The sequence below is a fragment of the Mixophyes fleayi genome, chromosome 3 (assembly GCF_038048845.1).
Source record: "Mixophyes fleayi isolate aMixFle1 chromosome 3, aMixFle1.hap1, whole genome shotgun sequence".
Taxonomy (NCBI): domain Eukaryota; kingdom Metazoa; phylum Chordata; class Amphibia; order Anura; family Limnodynastidae; genus Mixophyes; species Mixophyes fleayi.
The window spans coordinates 303,589,894-303,611,622 of NC_134404.1; the positions used below are offsets into that span (position 1 = coordinate 303,589,894).

General features: G+C 37.9%; 1 protein-coding gene across 4 annotated transcripts in view; it reads left to right on the forward strand.

The window, feature by feature from the left end:
* MEIS1 (Meis homeobox 1) overlaps nucleotides 1-21,729 on the forward strand; it is a 116,655-nt gene that overhangs the window by 71,253 nt on the left and 23,673 nt on the right. For all 4 annotated transcript variants that reach the window (XM_075203916.1, XM_075203918.1, XM_075203917.1 and 1 more), the window contains exon 9: nucleotides 19,778-19,854. In XM_075203916.1, the coding sequence (XP_075060017.1) occupies nucleotides 19,778-19,854 (77 nt within the window). The remainder of the gene's footprint in view (nucleotides 1-19,777; nucleotides 19,855-21,729) is intronic.

The window sequence follows — 21,729 nt, forward strand, 5'->3', positions numbered from 1 at the left end:
TATGTGTAAACAAACTATGTGCTTCACACAGAAATATCTTTATCCAACGGTAGAATATAAAAACAGACAATATTTTCATAACTTCTGTCCTGCACACAACACAAAGTTAGTTTGTGCTCTACAACTGCACAAAGTGCAACTGTTGAGTGTCAGGAGTACAAAAACCGACTTTATACCAGTCAGTTGTCAGTGCGGCTCGCTATACAATACCAGAGAAACTGTGGCTATGAGTGCAGCAGAGATAACGGAGCGATAGTCATAAATGAAACAACACAGGATACAGTTACATTTTATCAGTCACAGTGTGACTGTATCTATCTACAATACACCAACGTGCAGCCCTTACAATTCACAGGCTGACAGAACTTAAATAATCACAACTTGCAAATAAACGCACCTATTCACATAAATACCCGAATATAAACTGGAAAAAATTGCTCAAAGGTCTGACAATGTCCTCTTTATAAGACTGATTGAAAACTGGTTTACAGCAAACAAGAATCACCACTTGCTGTTCACCATGGGCTAACTAAATATTTTAAATTATGTCATGTCTGATGTTCAAGTTATGCAATTCAGGGGAAAATGTGCCTACCAGCCTGATATAGCATACACATAGCTCATGTTTTATACTGTTTCTATTAATAAGTACTTTTAAGTACTAAGTAGGGGCAGCACAGTGGCCTAGTGGTTAGCACTTCTGCCTCACAGCACTGGGGTCATGAGTTCAATTCCTAACCATGGCCTTATCTGTGAGGAGTTTGTATGTTCTCCCCGTGTTTGCGTGGGTTTCCTCCAGGTGCTCCATTTTCCTCCCACACTCCAAAAACATAAAGGCAGGTTAATTGGCTGCTATCAAAATTGGCACTAGTCTCTGTCTCTGTCTCTGTCTGTGTGTGAATGTGTGTCTATATTAGGGAATTTAGATTGTAAGCTCCAATGGGGCAGGGACTGATGTGAATGAGTTCTCTGTACAGCGCTGCGGAATTAGTGGCGCTATATAAATAAATGGTGATGATGAAGTACTCATGTCAGTCCGGTCCATTTGTGGAGTAAAATAGGTAACTAAAATATTGTAGGTAATTGATTTCCTAGTTCTCCCCACACTTTATTTTAGGGCGACTGGGGTATTGAACATGGAGAGTGTGGGATTGGCATTACCAAAACCACACCTCCTCTCACTTGATATTGCTACGGAGGTAACAGTGTACTTGATGGTGAAAGGTGAGGAGGAATGTGAAAGCACTTGGCCGCTGATGTTAATACCTGCTAGCAGAGCCTGAATCCCCTGTCCCTGTAGATTTGAATGTCCCCTCTGAATGCTGGCAGGCAGCTTCCAGCTGTGGCAGGCACGATGCAAGCGAATTGCTTTTGAATGTTCTTTACTCAAATAGGCAGTAATTACAAGCTTAAAGAGGTTTAGTGGTCCAGTAAACTACATAATCACCTCTGAATTAGCCTAGGCTCATCAGTTGCAGTCCAGCAAGCTCAAATCTGCTGTTTGTATTCAGCCATCATCACATAGCAACCTGAGCAGCAGGTGTGGAACTGTGAGAGTCCTCCTTAAATTCAACAGTCTTCTGGGGACAATGATCTTTAATGAGATGAAGCTACACTATAACTGTATTTAAGTGGGGGAATTAACACTGAAAATTATGTACCACTTATTTTGTTGGGAAGATGTTTAATAATGTTGTAATTGCATACTTACCTACTTTCTTCAGCTCCCTTCCGGGAGCCAGCCAGTGGAGGGGGGCGTGAAGGGGCGGGGCGGCCGAAATCGCGTCATTTCGGCCCCGCCCCCTGTGACGTCATGACGCAAATTGCGTCATTTGACAGCGGGGGCGGGGCCAAACGCCGCGATTCACCGGGAATCGCGGCGTTTGGGATCTAATTCTGCCCACTTCACTAGGAAGTGGGGCACTTCCTAGTGAAGTGGGCAGAATTCGGGAGATTGCCACACTCGCCCGGGAGTCCGGGAGACTCTCACAAAATGCGGGAGTCTCCCGGACATTCCGGGAGAGTTGGCAAGTATGTGTAATTGTAATTCCCCAACTCACGCCATAAGAAAAAAAAAAATGATTTGCTGTAGAAAGAGCTGAGGTTCTTAAGAGTTAACAGCTTACAGGACAATTATTACTAGTAGGCATGCTTCAAAGTGAAATATCCTGATAAAATATGTGTACTAACCTTGGCCAGACTATGCTTCCTTATAACAATGATGTACTATTAAAAGCTGAAGGTGACTACACTATATAGCACATGGGTGACTCTGCCTGTGGCAGATTATAGCACCATAGTGTCAGGATGGGAAAACTTTGGATTATTTTATCGAATAGGCCCACTCAATTGGCCTCCATTGTGCTAGCTGTCACTTAGGGCTAGATTTACTAAGCTGCGGGTTTGAAAAAGTGTGGATGTTGCCTATAGCAACCAATCAGATTCTAGCTGTCATTTTGTAGAAGATACTAAATAAATGAAAGCTAGTATCTGATTGGTTGCTATAGGCAACATCCCCACTTTTTCAAACCCGCAGTTTAGTGAATCTAGCCCTTAGTCTCTAGCGTGAAAAAGGCCTGAGAAGCTTTAAGTAAGACATAGATGTGCAGAGATACAGGCACAATCATGTACACATTGCTATTATTATTATTATTATTATTATTATTATTATTATTATTAATCACAACAGTTATTTATTTACATGCCTACATGTTACGGAGCGCTTTACAGAAAATATTTAATCATTCAAATCCCTGCCCCAGTGAAGCTTACAATCTATACTGCTTATCATACACACAGACACACACTCTAGGGTTAATTTAATCAGATGCCAATTAATCTAGGAGTATTTTCTTGGACTATGGAAAGAATCCAGCGCAGCCAGAGGAGACCCAGGAAAACACAGGGAGGACATAGAAGCTCCACTGAGATAGGGGCCTGGTCGGAATCAAACTCATGTGAAGCTGCAATGCTGACCACTGTGCCATCATGCTTAAAAGGATTTTTTGCACATACGAACATATGCTTGATTTAAAAGATTTATGAGTTTGGCACTCCGTTATGTGATGTGTGATATGCAAATCATTGAACAGGCACATTAGCATTTCATTTTTGGTTTGTTTCCAGATTTGCCAATAGGTGTAGTGGAAAGGTCCTATACCTCAACATCAGAGACTATATCAATAGCCATTACTCATTATTTCAATGCTTCCTACAAAATGGGTTGTTTGAGTTCTTCAGCTGAGATTAGTTTTTTTTAATATCAGAAATACTATAATTATCGTTATTTATAAAGTGCCGATCATATTACGCAGCACTGTACAGAGAATATATAATCATTCACCTAGTCCCTGCCACCTCTTGAACTTGCATTCTAAATTCTTTACCCCCCCCCACCCAAACACACACACACACACACTTGTGTAAATTTCTGTCAAGCCTATTAACCTACCATCATCATCATCATTTATTTATATAGCGCCAACATATTCCGTAGCGCTTTAAGCTACCAGTATGTTTTTGGGCTGTGGGAAGATACTGGAGTTACCTGGAGGAAACCCAGCAAATAAAGGGAGAACAAAACTCCACGCAATTGAACCTATGACCTCAGCACTGTGAGCAAGCAATGCTAACTACTATGCCACCATGCTGCCTCAGTCTACATTTTTATATAGACAAGTTTCCATACTGTTCACCTTGATCACATTTTTTTCATCAGTTCTAAAGTTGACGATAATAATAATGCGTCTGCTATTATTTATTCAGTTTTACTAATTTGAAGAAACCAAAACAGTATCAGTGACTGGTGCGTATTGAGCTTACAGATTGATTAATTACATTGGTATTGATCACATCGTGTTTCGTTCAACTGTCAGACATAATTTACCTTTGACTCACAATAATTTAATACTTAGGAAAAAATTGTTTGATATTTCCGGAGACATTGATAGAACTTCTGTTTGTTGTCGTTGAATTAATAAGGTTCACATGATTGGTTTATGAAGTCATCAGCTTTGTGTAATATTTCACTTATTCTGTCGTGTTTGCAGTTTTTACAAGTAGCTTCAGGGCGATATAAAATAAAACAAGGCCATACTAGTCTTAATAAAGCTGTCATCAACTTGTGCTCACATTTTGACTGTATCTGCATTGCTGCCTGTACTTTGAAGAAAACATTTCATAGTTGCTTTTAGAAGTTCTTTTGTTGAATGAATATATGATTCTGACAATAACAGTATATATTTCTATACATATATATATTTTTTTTTAAAAAAATAACATTTTGCAAACTTCCCAACAGTTGTTAGATCTAAAATAAAAGCTGCTTTTGGTGAAGATGCTGCTTTCACTAGAATACCTGGAAAAGATTCAGGACCTTTAGAACTTAGTATACTTGTGGCACTGAGAGAAAGATTTGTCTATGTACATCAGACTTCCTGGGAGACCTAATCATCATCATGATTTATTTATATAGCGCCACTAATTCCGCAGCGCTCTACAGAGAACTCATTCACATCAGTCCCTGTCCCATTGGAGCTTACAGTCTAAATTTCCTAATATAGACACACACTCACAGACAAAGAGGGGGACAGACAGAGAGGGATAGACTAGGGTCAATTTTGATAGCAGCCAATTAACCTACCAGTATGTTTTTGGAGTGTGGGAGGAAACCGGAGCACCCGGAGAACACCCACGCAAACACAGGGAGAACATACAACTCCACACAGATAAGACCATGGTCGGGAATCAAACTCATGACCCCAGTGCTGTGAGGCAGAAGTGCTAACCACTAGGCCACTGTGGTGACTGTGGAGACCTCTGTATTCTCTGTCTAAATTGACTAATAACAGATGACAATAATTTAAGTCTGTTAAAAAAAGTTACAGTATAAAACACCTTTATGCCATACCTGACACTTTTTTGAGTCAAGTGGTGAGGGGCAGTGAAGACGTGATCATGTCACTATAGCCCCACCCCCTGACATTCAATGTCTCTATCTGCGGGGCTTAACAGTGTGAATCGCCTCATTAAGTATGTAGATGCTTTAAGATGCTTTAAGATGATGCTGTTTCATATTAAGTCAAATTTTTGTTTTTTTTTGGGCAATGGCATTTTCATACAGTGGTGGCCATCATTTTGTGGTGTGCATGGATATCCTATAATCCTATCCTCAGTAAATTGTGAGGTCATTCTCATGAATATTATGTAAAGTGATAACCTGGCTGCCTTTACTACATGAATGCTTTGTAAGTTTACTGGTCTCTATTGTAAAATGTCTTAAGTTATTTTATCCAACTGATACCGTAATGGTTTTGGTTGCTATTGTGTTTTCCTACTAATAATAATAGGTACACATTTACATAGATATAATGATCCCCACTGAATGTTTATTACAAATAAAGTGGAAACTAACTCTGCTTATAATGACTACTAATTATATTGAAATAATTATGATTATTATCATTAGTATTAATATCAGAATGTATCTCTACTTTTATATACCTCGCCAACAAAATAAATCATTTCAGAGTCATCTGTATAATATAAATTCTTTTTTTTTTTATTTGCCCCTGAAATCTCTGATTGATTTACCATCAGATTGCATATTTATGCATCTGTCATTTGCACAGGAAAATGCAACCTTAATATGCTCCTCTGTGAGTGTATGTATATATCATGGTGTGTACACATGGAACATGGTCTCACAAATTGTGGAGGCATTTGAAAATACAATGCTCCACTGAGTGTTTTCACAGCTAGGAGCAGCCTCGTTTACATTCAAGTATTTATAAAGATACAGCGCTCAGCTACTATAAATTCAAGCTATGTTCTAAGACTACGCTATGCCCGGCTTTTGTAATGCAAATGACTAGCACAAAGTGCATCTTTGATAATCTTCACTCAGGGACAAAAAAAAAAGCATTCACTGGAACAGCAAGCCTAATTCGGAACATTAAAATAAAATAACATATAAGATTTAAGTTTGGTTATTAAGAGTCAGAGGTAGAAACTATGGCTGAGATGTGGTACATACACTTATACTAAAAATATAGGACTTGTATGAATGGTATGGATTGCTCTGCTTTTTTATGTATGCTGAGTAATGGGTTGACTTAGTATTTTTATGTGGGTAAAACACACAAAATCCCATAATAATAAAATCATAATAGTAATTAGTTAAAACTAATGGCATCTGGTTAGAGTTTCAAATATTGGGATTAGGGAACACTCTATGGGCTAGATTTACTAAGCTGCGGGTTTGAAAAAGTGTGGATGTTGCCTATAGCAACCAATCAGATTCTAGCTTTCATTTATTTAGTACCTTCTACAAAATGACAGCTATAATCTGATTGGTTGCTATAGGCAACATCCCCACTTTTTCAAACCCGCAGCTTAGTAAATCTAGCCCTATGTGTTGAGCTGCGGGACCCTTCTAGTGATATAGATAGATAGATAGATAGATATGATTACATAGATAACTCATCTGCTGTCATGAGTTGTTAACATACTTCAGGTGGTAAGCTGTGCAGAGAGCTACGGTGGGGTTTTAAGGTTTTAGTCCATAAATATAGGGCAGCACAGTGGCCTAGTGGTTAGCACTTCTGCCTCACAGTACTGGGGTCATGAGTTTGATTCCCGACCATGGTCTTATCTGTGTGGAGTTTGTATGTTCTTCCTGTGTTTGCGTAAGTTTCCTCCGGGTGCTCCTATTTCCTCCCACACTCCAAAAACATACTGGTAGGTTAATTGGCTGCTATCAAAATTGACCCTAGTCTCTCTCTCTCTCTCTCTCTGTCTGTGCCTGTGTGTGAGCATGTGTCTATGTTAGGGTATTTAGACTGTAAGCTCCAATGGGGCAGGGACTGATGTGAATGAGTTCTCTGTACAGCGCTGCAGAATTAGTGGCGCTATATAAATAAATGATGACGATGATGAAATATTCCTGTCCTGCAAAGAATTTTAAGTACCAACCACTCCTAATTGCCTTCTGTTCATCCAGCAACACGGTACCTGAAATCACACTTATTAAATATTCAGCTTGTTGAATTCTGCCAGGAAACCTGACCATACATTATGCAATTTGGTCAACCATTTTTGCACTTGTCATAGGAATTAGTATTGCTATATGTGTCTGCCAAATTACAACCAGCAATTGCCAAATCAAAGACCAGCTAGAAAATCTAGTTGGCTGATGACTGCATCTGTGTGCGTGGAGTCCTCAGCCTACCAGAATGCTTGGGGTCATGTTTTACCTGATTTGAATAAAACAGATAAAAAGTCCATTGGCTGTCACTCATATAGCACTAATGAGGAATATTCCAGGTAGGTAGTTCATGTGCCTTTACATGAGAAACTGGACCAATGAAAGCTCATGCACTGCAAGTTCTACTGCTAGTGTCAATTAAATGAAATCCCCCTCCCCCACATATAGCACCCCCTCCTCATACACCCATTAGCTAAAGTAGCTGTGATTAGGAGGAGCAGTTGTTCATTTTTATTTATTGAATTTAGCACTAACGACACATATTGATGTGTTATCATTTGCTGCCCTTTGCTCTGAGCAGACGTTTTTGAACTAGATACAAAAAAGTTGGTCGGTTTCCTATATATAATTGTGCATTTCCCAGCAATTTGTTTCCCTTGCTTCCAACCACTCATTAAAAAATACACTTTTAAAGATACCATACATCAGACACATTACGTCAGCCATTGCAGAACTGTTATCTAGGAAACCCTTGCTCACTCCCCACAACTTCCTTTCCTTCCCAGCAGCTCCACACCCCTTCATAAGACATAACAATCTCTATTTCTTCGGTAATTCCAACTGCTGACAAAGAATAAACTAGACTGGACGAGTTTTAGAAAAGAACAGGTGTTCCAGGTTACTGGTTTTGTCCACAGTAATATGAGAGTTATCTGTAACATCATAGTATTGTAATCTCAGAAATAATTAAGCAGGGGAGGATACTGTTATAAGTACTCTGCAAATATATTTGTTCAACTCAGATATGGGTGCACTGTTCATTCACAAATATATTTACTAAACTTGAAACTAGTAAGACTGAAAATTAACAAGAGGTAATGTTTTTTTTTCTTTTACGGGAAGAGTGACTAATCCCACTTGACAGGACGGAGACTAACACATTAACACAATAAAATAATATGCATTGACCAATTTTAAAGCTATTTTAAGGAATGCGTAATAAACATTTAATAAAAAAAAATCATAATGTTTTTTTTAGAAAAATCCTTGAATTATGGGTGCAAATAGCATCATTGTATGTGTATCTGCTGATTACATTTGCTGGTTGTTGCAGAAATGTTTTGCATAAACAGTGACATTTCTGAAATTGTTAAACTACACCTGTCACCTAGACACTGGAGGCAGCCATTTTTCAGCCACGAGTATGGCTGCCAATCAATTCACTAGTGACCAATGACATCATTTGAATAGTATTACTGCAACCTCAGTGATGTCACAGGTTCCTCATGGATTGATGGGCTGTATTGTCATGAAGATTGGTTCATCCTAGCTCGTTTTTGCACAGCTTTGCAAAACAAGGTACAGTGATGTGCCTGCTCCTTAATTTACTGGCAAGTCTCACACTCCACCCAACTTATGCCCTATGGCTTCTACTCAAACTTGCTCCAATCAAACCTTACACCTTGGTGAAAATCTAGGTGCATTTGTGAAAATTGAGGTCCATGGTCCAAATCTGCTTTTTAAATGAGCAGCTGGCGCTTTGCACTTCTTAAATGACTACTTTTTTTTTTACAATTTAATCTCTTGACAGAAACTGGGCTCAATATCCTGGCATCTATATTATTTTCATGGGTTTAGTTCTCCTTTTTATCTCGTTAAAGTTTCAAGTTCAGACTGAAAGCACCTTTTAAAAAAAATATGCCCAGAGTGCATCAGTTGTGAAGTGACATCACTTATCTTGTTCACACATGAAATACCATGTGGGAAAGGAACACACTGCTCATGAAATATTAAAGAATTATTCTGTCTCACTCTTTATCCAGAATGAGGTACATACACTTAGCCACCTTAATTCAAGTCTGCTTGGCATAATCTTATAGTTCCCTCAAATATGCAGATTTCCTCTGTATTTGTACCCAGAGAGACACTTTTATTTCAGATTAATTACTGAGGACGAGGGGCGAGACAGGTCGTGTTTGGACTACAGTTATCTCCACGGCGAGCTCTGTGCAAGATTATTTTCAAATTTCCTTCATACATTACAAAACAGTGTCACGGGGGCATGTGGATGAAGGAGAGAATGTTTTTCTTTGATACGCGGTCACCAGAGCAGATAAGATAATGCCTGTATCACTGTCCTGGCATCCGCAAAGGCTGCCAGTGGTGGAAACTCTGATGAAAGGAGAACATTTGGACAAGGCGGTTCATTAAGATATAAAAGCTGGACATTTTCCATCTGCGTCTACCGTGGCCTCGACTTCTTTCCTAATGTCATTACTTGCAGTACTGTCTCTGCTTATGAAAGGAAACTCGGAATGGTGTTGAAAAACTTCTTGATTTTTATAAAAAAAAGGTTGCAAATTTAATAATAATAATGATTTAATATGATAGTGGGGAAGTTAAATGATCACAGTTATGTCTTTGTTGCTCACTACAGGAGAAACCGAGCTTATGTGCTGAATACTGATTTCCCCGCTCTCCCATTTCAAATACGTGCAAACTGCGCTTATCACCCGTAGTACACACCCTAGGGAACATTTTCATTAGCATGCAGTCTATTGATAGAGGTTATGAAGCAGTCACCTTTGAAAAGATTAAGAGGCACAATTAGAAACAACACAGAAGATCTTTATTGAAGTAAATCCGCCAACATATTAAAGTTTACTACCCAGTGGATTCACTGTATTACTTCTGTTTCTACAAAAAAAGAAATTTTAACAATTAATTATGTGAAAATTCTACTCTGGCTACTCACTGTTATTGCTCTGCTGACTACTCATCTGATGTTAGCGGAGGGTGATACATTAAGTTGGTAGAGTAATGTTTTGTATTGCATTGTATTGTGTGTGATGATAGCGCATTGGTTCCTTATGGCTTTGATTACCTCTTTATAAATACATTATTAAATGGACACAATAAGGAAAAGGTTCTTCTTTCGAAAATCATATGTTGTGTGTGACTTTCCTTGCTATGTAAAGGAAAGATAAGTATAGATGAGGGATTGATAAATTGAGAATCAAGGGCCTGATTCATTTAGCATCTTAACTTAAGAAACTTCTTATTTCAGTCTCCTGGACAAAACCATTTTACAATGCAAGGGGTGCAAATAAGTTTTCTGTTTTGCACATAAGTTAAATTCTGGCTGTTTTTTTCATGTAGCACACAAATATCAAATTTCAATTTCAATGTACAAATAAGCTATCAAGTATTTGTGTGCTACATGAAAAAACAGTCAGTATTTAACTTGTGTGCAAAACAGAAAACCCCTTGCATTGTAACATGGTTTTGTCCAGGAGATTGAAATAAGAAGTTTCTTAAGTTAAGAGCCTTAATGAATCAGGCCCCAGCTGTTTATTGTGACACTATACAATTGAATGTTCACAACAAATTCATACCTTAAAGAATAATTCCACTCAATATTGAGAGTTTGAATGTTGAACTACCGGTAAGTAACCTTTATCAAAGTGGGTTTCACTAAGGATATTGTTGAATCCTACCAAGAAACCTGTCTATAGGGTGAAGTAATCATTTAAGAGCTGAGCGTGTTAGGAAAGAAAATTCAGTTTAGGGTGAAATTATCCTTTAACACCAATTCATCAATTCCAGGGGACAGATTCAATTTGCTGCAATGTTTCTATAAATATTGCGGCCGCGCATTTTTACCGATATTATGGTAAAAATCAATGACCACTTTTGCTCACACCTCTATGGGGTGCGAGCAAGAGTTAGCGTTAGTTCTGTTATAAAAAATCCGCGCAAGGTGTCTTGCAGCCATTCCAGAGGCACCTCGCATGGATTTTTTGGTTTTGAATCTGCCCCCAGATCTTTAATCTTAGTGAGAACAGCGTTGGGAACACTTTAATTGTAGTGATACTTCATCCTACCTTTGTATGCAGAGCAGCAGTGAATGGGACACACCTCCCAACTGCAGAAAGCTGCCCATTAGGGAACAAAGCTGTTAAATCGGGACAGTCCCATCTAAATTGGGACTGTTGGGTGGTATAATAAAGCCACCATAGAATCATAGATCTGGGTTGTATAGTAAAGCCACCATGGTTACCACTGAATTGTAGTCACTAGTATGCATTGTGAGATCACGAGAATGCTCTTTGTATTGTATAGAAGTTTCTAGAATGCACTCTATATTATATAGAGATCACTAAAATGTCTGCTGTATGTATATTGTTTATTAAGATGCTCTCTATATTGTAAAGCAGTCATTAAGATATTCTATATATTTTATATGAGTCACTAGAATGCTCTATATATTGTATAGAGATCACTATGATGTTCTCTGTATTGTATATGGGCCACTAGAATGCGCTATATATTGTATAGAGATCACTAAGATGCTCTGTGTATTGTATGTCAGTCACTAACATGCCCTCTGTATTGTATGCTGGTCACTATGATCCTCTCTGTATTGTATGGTAGTCTGCAGTTAATACTAGTCAATTGGCGCTGTGTTGCATTTGCTTAGAGCTCTATGACATAACATTTTTTCATATATATGATTGGCTATATAAAACTACTCCTACATTAGGCAAACCATTATCACTCACATTTTACGTTCCGGCACATTGCTTAAAATGCCTTGGCCACTTGCTAGCGTTTTTCCCCCCCAGGCCAGATGTTCCCAGCCAGCTCCTTGGTACCAGCCATTATTAAAAGTTAGATGTTTACTCTGTCAGACTTACCATGTTTTTACACCATCTATGTTAATCTTGTCACTAATTGGCAATAGGGTTTTCCTTTGGTGCACACTTACACAAAGGAGTGAAGAATATATTGAAAATTAATTATATCATATATATAGATATATAGGACCTGAGTGGCGCATCCTGCACTCATTCACAATATAATTTAACCTCTACATAAATTGCATACCCCCATATAATAAATATATTCTTGTTTTGAGCTAACAATTTTTAGAAATCAGCTAGCCCAGTCTAAATTCCCCCTTGTGATCTTGGGTAAGTTGCTGCTGCTCTGGCACTAAAATTAGATTGTAAGGTTCTAAGGGCAGGTGTCCATTGAGCCAGAAGAAATGTATGGTTCCGTGCTGTTTACCTTCTGTTTAAAGAAAGGGCTATTTTTAACTGTGCAGAAAAGCTTGTTAAATCTCCGCCATTTCGCAAAACAGTCAGAATATTTGTTTTTATTTTGCTTGAAGAATATTTAAATAAATAGCTAAAGAAAACAAAATAGAAAATTGCCTTTCTCTAGAGTGAAACAACAGACAAGAGCCTGACAGGAAATCAACCGTTCATTCTTCTAAATCCAAGGCATGTGTAGCAATGATTCTGGGAAAGAGGGTCAGCTTTCTCATACATAATCTCTGTTTTATGGCTTTCACTCATTCGTTAGGTGTTAGCACAGATCAAATAGAGAGCACTCCAGGAGAATCATTACAAGTACCGCTCTCCCTTATACATGGTCCCAATCATTAATTTCTTTTGTGAGAAGTAAAGGTAATTTTGTTTGCTGTACTAATGCATTGTAGTTCTCCCTTGGTCCCAGAAAATCCTTTCTCATATTCCCATCTTGATCAATTGTTTGCAAATAATTAAGCTTTTAAGAGATAATGGTACAAGGCTAATGGAGACAACCAGGCAAAAGTCTCAACTCGTTGTTTGCAGAGGATAGACGGATTTCCTCAGACGCTTTAAAGTGGTTTCAGCTATGGGGTTATTTCAATTGTTTTGTGGAACACGGTAGCTGTATACTTGCAGGATATACTGCTTCACAAGTAAGGTACGGACATATTTTTACAGCTTGTATGGAGGTAAAGCTGCTTGGTGAGAATTTACCATTCTAGAAACAACATTTTTTTTTTAAATTCTAATGACTATCTTTAGGACACAAGTCAAATTTTTATGTTTTAAATTCTAATAACCTGAACCTCAAGCTGACCACACATGCGGTTATCCTACGTCAGGGCCCAAGAGTCAGCTGATGGGATCACTGTCCAATTTGTACAACATTAAGCCAATTGGCACTTGGGCCAAGTGGCCAAAAAATCCCCAAGGTCACTTGGGCCCATTAGAGCGGTTGGAAGATGACCATCCACAAGGGGAAGTTTCCGTCCTCTGCCAGTTACATTCAGCAGGATTGTTACCAGACATTTTCCATGTTTTTGGAACACACACCCCACAAGATCAGATCAATTGCCTCATATAATCTATGGTACTACAAGGTCTGCGGCCAGATTTACAGGTGCTCATTTGCAAAATATCCATAAAATTCTCCTTAAAAAGGTGCATTGTACTAAGTGCCAGATCTGCCAAGGTCTCCAAAGGCTGTAATGGATTTGTACCACTCTCCTTCTCTCCCATTCCTATGAAAACTACACTTTTTGGGGGAGGAGTTACCATTTAATCTAAATAAGCATTCCAAGTTCTAGATTTACAAAGGAGAAACGGAAGACTTTCATTGGACAAATAGGGAGAGGTGTGGCCTGCTTATTAGGTGTCTACCGATGGGTCAGTCACATCGGAAGAGCACAGAATGACGATGTTGCTTGTAGCAAATCAATACACACCGAAAAAAAGACATACTCTGTACCCTCTTAGACTATTTGTCTTTTGTCAAGCTTTCTATTCTAAGTGCAAATAAAATACAAAGAATATTTGGTATGTTTTTCTTTTGAAACTTGAAGTCTAGAAGTGAATAACTGCAATAAAGAAGATTAATTGGTAGTTTTGTCACATGATGGTAATCTTGACTTGTGATCTTTTTAGTCAGTTATTTTTTCTTAATTTCTCTTTGTCCACAGCAGTAATTGACTTTAGAATGTGAACTTGAAATTTCTTTTTGGCAGAGTAGCCTGTGGCATTGTGATACCTTGTCTGGTCATGCCTTTCTTCTGCTTAGCTGTATTTAGAGATAGCATCTTAATTATCCCTCGCCGTTCTCCCCAGACTACCTCCACCTTCCAAAAAAGAACACACGAGCCCCAAAAATCACTTTAAGAAAAGAAAAAAGAATGTTGGAAAGTCTTTAAGTATTTTTAAGCATATTAAGTTTCAGCTAAAAGGTCCGTGTCATTATGGACCATTGGCTGAGGAGGATTAGCTGCATGAAGTCATGGCTTTCATGTGATTATGGCAATTATAGATTTCTCATGAAATTGAACGTTTCTGCTACAGTAAGCCAATAAGTATGCAGAAAAAAGAGTTCAGATGACTTGAAAACACCATAAAGTAGTTTGGGAAAATGGCTTTATATGATAGAGTTGTATTTGTAATTTTTGTTTGCTGTAGTTGAAGGGTGTTTTTGTTTTTTTGTTGTTATGTTTTATGTTTATATGGCTAAATTAATTTGATATTGTTTGATGCCTAATTTGTCTGGTCTTGTCTCTTGGAAAGAATGCAGAGCAATTGAATAACATAACAGACATTAAGTCCTCATTTTCAGTGGCTTGAGGTGAGCTAGCAATTATTGCTTTCTTTATCACATTCAACACAGTTTGCTTCAATTACTTACAATAAGATCACAGGATCATCATTTCTGTTCATAGGATCACGCTACATGCAATGTAAACAGCTTGGGTTATATATATATATATATATATATATATATATATCTTTTTATTTATATATGATTCAATCAACTATATCTATGCTTGTACTACACTCAGAGCTGCTTTGAGCCATTGGTGTGCCCAGGGCAATGGTCACATTAGTGGGTTCTCAATCCTCTTAACATCAGGTGAACCTTGCGACTTGTCCCAAAACTGGAATGTGTAAAGTTTTCTTAAAAGTAAAAACATCTCCACTGGAACATATTATTATTATTATTATTATTATGTGTGATGGTTTATTGCATTCTTACAATTTGAGGAGACAGACTACAGTTCTTCATGATGGCTTTTAGGTTAAAACTTGATGTAAGATTTAAAACTTGGGCTAATGGTAAAGTGATGTAAAGGTTAATATTTAGATTATATAGTAAAGACTAGTCTTTGGTTATTCATTTGTTGTTTTTTAGTTAATTTGAACTCTTATCTTTACCCATGAAAAAGCAGAATTTCCTATTGAAAACATTGGGTCTCATGTCTTCATATGGCACCAAGAGACTGAGATAGAAGTTCTTAGGGCCAACAAATCCATATTGTACTACTAGTAAGTCAGCTACGGCATCTGTAACAGTGATGATGATGATGATGATGATGATGATAGTTCAGGGCAAGTCCCTGTTTTGCAACTTTAATAAAACAGCCCTGACTTCAGTGTACTTAATAACAATTCCCTACAAATGAACTTGATTTGCGACCCTTGAACTGGTAAAGAGCAGCTAAACTCCAAAGCGTGATGAGTTGTTTTATTCATCTCTAGATAGAGCTATAGTTAGTTCGCAAAAGAGTAAAGTTATCAGGGATGGGAAGCAATATAACACACACATATGTATATATATATATATATATATATATATATATATATATGTATATATTTATATGTATATGTATATATTTATATGTATATGTATATGTATATATTTATATGTATATATATATATATATATATATATATATATATATATATATATATATAATGTATATGTATTTATTTATATATATATGTATATATCTATATCTATATATATATATATTTATATATATATATATATAAATATATATATATATTTATATTTTTATATATATATATCTATACATGTGTGTGTGTTTGTGTGTGTGTGTTTGTATAGATAGAGGATTTTGTAGCAAAAAAAAAAAAATACATTTGAATAAAGACATTTTTTTTTATTGCTACCAAGTCCCAAGAATGCTTTTTTCCCCCTGTCTCCTTTTGCTTGGCGTTCCTAAAATCACATATGTATAATCTATTACAACATATCTTCACAGTACATGCCATAGATCCTCACTTTCTACTGCACGTGCAAAATAAATATTTGCCTACATTAGTACATCTATACTGGCATACAGATTGTATTTTTCTTGTTGTAAAAATAAGCAAATCAGACTGGATTTACTGACACTGACATATCCTTTACACCTCTTAAAGGCCACATTGAGCAGTCAATCAGAAGAATGGTGGAATGCTTTTTATAAAACAACAGGACTGCGTACAGTGAAACGTGCAGCAGGCAGGCATGGAAGAAATGTTAGGGCATGTCTAATCCGTCTTAGCAAATAATGCTAATGGAATTAAAAGCTAGCCTAAGCAGCATGTTCTAAGGCAGAAACGGTCTTCTCACAGGTGTCTGCTTTTAGCACGATTGCAAACTCACAAATAAATACATGTATTATAAATGGATGCATTATTATTTCCAAATCTTACACATATGTGTGTATACAATTAGGTCCATTTGTTACAGCTAATGTATATTCAGGTATTAAATATTGACATTAAATATATGCAAAGTGGCCTATATTATTTATCAAAAACTACAGAAGCAAAATAAACGCGTTACTTATAGCTGTGGATTCTGGTGGAAAGGGTGTAGGATTATAACAAGCTTTCAGGTAAAATGTCTTATTTTTCATTTCCATTTGTCGTTTAGATGTTTACAACCAAGGTCCTGGCTAATGCTTACAACTCCTTCATTTTGGATACAATAGTTTTCCTGTCACCCTATTTATATTTTTAAAGCACTTACGTACCAAGACTCAAACATGTTACACTGGTTTTATAACTACGTTTGTTCACGATTGTAAAGCTCTGCGGAGTATGAAGGCACTACACAAATAAATGCTAAGGAATACCATAAATAATTCTGTATATTCACATAGTGGTATATAATATGCATAGGGCTGGCTGGTATATGTAATGTATTCTGAAGAACTCTATAATGTGTCCTTGTTCTAAACTTAAAATGTTTCGGTGTGGTGTTTATACTAGAATTATATCTACATCCACTCTTCCAAAGACTTGAAGAAATATATTATTATTGTAAAAACCAAGGTCAGTATAGAAGATATCCATAGCTTCACTTATTATGAATTCTATCTGTTTTAGCATCAGTTTAAAATGTGGGTTTTAGGCAAATGCGAGAAATAATTTAAACATGTTTACATTTCAACTGGTAAAATGAAACAACCAGACGAATAAATAAGTAACGATCATTGCCTTATTTCAGTGCAGAGATTGCATAGTAAATAATTATATATTTATTCTTTATTTATGAATTGTTGTAACCTCAGTCATTAGCATATTGAATGTACAGAAAATCATCATCATCATCTATTTATATAGCGCCACTAATTCCACAGCGCTGTACAGAGAACTCACTCACATCAGTCCCTGCCCCATTGGAGCTTACAGTCTAAATTCCTTAATATAGATATACACTCACACACAGACACAGACAGACAGAGAGAGACAGAGTAGGGTCAATTTTGATAGCAGCCAATTAACCTACTAGTATGTTTTTGGAGTGTGGAAGGAAACCGGAGCACCCGGAGGAAACCCACACAAACACTGGGAGAACATACAAACTCCACACAGATAAGGCCATGATCGGGATTCGAACTCATGAGCCCAGTTCTGTGAGGCAGAAATGCTAACCACTAGGCCACTGTGCTGCCACATGAGGGTGTATTAATCTTTTTGGTGAGGCATTAGATGTTAAGGATACAAGGCAGCGATCCTGTGTGCAGGAGGCCTTAAGCACATTCAATAAATATAAGAATAGTCTACGGGAGAGATGAGGTGTCTCCGGGTACGTCCACGGAGACACCTCGCACTGATGCTATGGCTTTAATCTCTGCTCATTTTTCCTCGCACCTAAAGTTAGTGGAGACTCCTACTGTAATTGCCGCCAATGTGCGCAGCTGGACGTCGACGTGATGTCCGTGCGTCACATCACCGGCAACTCAATCTCCCCCTAATAGTCACATTTTAATTAACATAAAATATGTAAATCTAAAGAAACATTTTTGAAGTTACAATCTCTCATCTGCCACAGCCTAGGACAAGACAGGTGATGTGAACTTGCAGGCCACATGGATCCTCACCCACAGAAACATGCACTGTAACAAATAGACCAATGAGGGGGGGTTTACATGTGCTTGAAATCCCCTCCACTGGACCAGCCTCACTGATCATAAAGAAAGACTCTTGTGCTGGCATTTGTAGCACTGTACAAGCATGTGCACTGACTCCTTTGTTTGAAGGATTGTATGTATGTATAATGTTAATGTTATTTATACAGAGCCATCATACTCCACAACACATATATATGCATTTATATAAATATATATATACATAGAATATAGATTTTTGGCGATATACAAAAACAGAATCCCTCCACCAAAATCTTTTGCTTGACCCTGCATACAGGTATTCACGCCTCTTACACAAACCCTGGATTTGTATTCTACAAATTGTAGACTTACCAACACTTTGAAGTTTGACTTTGAAGGACTAGGTCAGAAGACAAGCACAGAGTATCATAACAGCGGAATGTGGGATGCCCTTAGTATAAGAAAGCTCTATTTTGAGTGGGTCTCTGAAGGTTTTTAAGGGTTGGTTTTTATAATTCCAATGTGGACTTATTGGTGTACTCCTTGCATAGACCTTATTAGTCCACTGACAAAACTGAGTTGCCAATAGGAATCATTCATTCCTGTGGGTGGTTGAGGGCAAAACGTGGTTTGTACCCACGTGCCCACAGCAGATCTGACCATGACCAGTAAAGCATGTAATCCAGCTGCAGCAAATAAAGTGTAAAATGCCTCAAGTGTTCTATATTAACATCACTAGGAAGAGGAGGTACTTTCACTGCATCAGGGGCCTAGTCTGTACAATATTGTAGTTTGCACTGGTTAAAGGATAAGGTTCGTCTGACTACAATCCGTGCTCATGCCGAGAAATACTGTAAGCAATTTGTGTAAATTCTCTGTGTGCTCCAGATGTGATCCCTAGCAATATTGACTATGCAACTTAAAATGGTTAATTATCATCTTTTAATAAGTCATTTAGCGTGATGCAATTTTCCTTTCGCAAGCTACATTTAGGTTCTCATAGGAAATCTTACACCTCAATTAACCATAACATTAATTAAAAGAAGTCTTTTCAATAAGAGCATTTGGCCTCTCTGTCTCATGATTAGACGAAGACAGTTATGTTAATGTCAAGCAAAATATGCTGTAGAATGACCTTAAGTTGGCGCGCGTTCAAACTCCCAGCGTTTCGTTGATGAGCCACATAATGCGGAGGAATCGTATCGCACCGGCAAAGGGAAAAAAAAAAATCTTCCCTTATTTTTAAATGCTGTAAATTAAATTTGGAATTAGTGTAAGCAGCAGCTTAAGTGATTGTTGTGCAGTGTTATACTTACTTGTTTCCTACTCCTACTGTGTGCCAATTGAAGATAAACGGAATATCAATGAATAGCCGGGATTCTTAATAGCTATTTCTTCAGTTCACTAATTCTTATAATTGGTATGTCTGTGCTGCCTAATAATTAGACGATGTAGTATACAACTAATAAAAGGACGACACACCTCACCATTTTGTGCTTTTAATTATTGACTGCATGCTGGCATATTTTTTCTTTGTAACAAAAGGAGATCTAATCATGGATTGAAAATATCTCCCTTTTATCCTGCAGCACCCCTACCCTTCAGAAGAACAGAAAAAGCAGTTGGCACAAGACACAGGTCTCACCATACTTCAAGTGAACAATTGGTAAGTAATTTGACTCAGTGTTTATATACAATCAGCACTCCAGCCTCTGGCAACCTGCAGCTAATCATTTGTGTTACTGTGGGCACGCCCTGTAATTGCCTACTTTCCCTCGTAGTTCACTGATGCACAAGTAATATTGCCTAAAGAATGTTTCCAGTGATGTGAATTCTAATACTTCTATACCAATATGACTGCTGCATCCTGATACTGCAGCATAAAAAAGCCACAACAGTATATAAAGGGAATTCAATTATTAAAGATAAAATTAGCAATGGGCTGCAAAGGTGACCAAAATAGCAGAAGAATGCTTGAATTAAAAAAAGAGAAGAACAATTATGTTTACAGTCCACTTACTTTTCTATTACCTAAACTATACACCTGAACATTTTAAGTTGGGGATTCGGGACAATGTGCGCATGTTTCTGCAAGGCAGCGGCGGTGCGCACAAGGGGTTTGTCACGCAACATAGGGGTGGACATCACTGACTTGAAAGTCAGTGATGTCCACATGTCTCTTCTTTTGAACAACACACACATTCTCATAGGCAAACCGAGGGGGGGGGGGTGCTTGAAAAGGGAGAGTGCACCTAACAGTAGTGCACGCAGCATTGCCCATGTATATTATAGTGATAGGAAGAGATGGAGAGCAGCCAAGCACTGTCTAATACTATAACCATGCCCCCATGCATGCTGGTCACGCCCGCTGGTGGCGTGGTGTGGAAACCCCCATCTGCAAATCCTGCGTTTGCCCCTGATTCTGGAATCTGTTTTTCATATGCTGAGCACAACTCTATTCTAATCAATGAACACCTTTGTCAAAGCCCCAGGTCTATATGTGTTTTCTCACACTTGGTTGGTAACTGGGGGCCCCTAAAATATTGTAATGGGGCCCGCAAATGGAATTTAATTACTTTATTAACCAATACAATTTGACCATATAATTATTTTGATGTCTAGAAATACTATTATATTACATTGACAGACCAAGGTGTATAACAGCTTTGACTAAAATATGTAGAGAAATAAGGAATAGCTTACCAAGTGCTAAATGAAGAATAACTTATGCGTATTTCATCATCATCATCATCATCATTTATTTATATAGCAGCACTAATTCTGCAGCGCTGTACATGGAACTTATTCACATCAGTCCCTTCCCCATTGGAGCTTATAGTCTAAATTCCCTAATATAGACAGAGACAGACACAGACAGACAGAGAGAGACTAGGGTCAATTTTAATAGCAGCCAATTAACCTACTAGTATGATTTTGGAGTGTGGGAGGAAACCGGAGCACCCGGAGGAAACCCACGCAAACACAGGGAGAACATACAAACTCCACACAGATAAGGCCATGGTCGGGAATCGAACTCATGACCCCAGTGCTGTGAGGCAGAAGTGCTAGCCACTAGGCCCCTGTGCTGTGCTCATAATAGGTGCAAATATTAGTTAGAATTCAAGCTCCCTGTTTGAGCTTCACTATGCATGCTCTGTGATGGTAGTGGGTGCAGACAGTGGCGGATCTACCGCCCCCTCACCTTCCAGCCACATAACCTCTGCACACCATGCAACAGTGGAAGTAGAACCACTAATTTTAGCACAAGATATAGCCATAATTATGTTTTATATGTGGTCTGTACTGCTTGGAATCCGGGCTGCAAGAGGTTGTACTTACAGCCTTTGATAGAATTCACAGATTTCAGCTTCCCCGTGCTCTCATATCACCTGATTGTAAAGTGCCATATTATGGTAGTTTATTATAGTATAGCTCTCATGATGATAGTCATACATTAGCACTTCATAATGCACCACACATGACAGGGGAAGCTGGAACCCGTGGACTCAGCCAAATTATAAACACTTCCTGTGCACACATC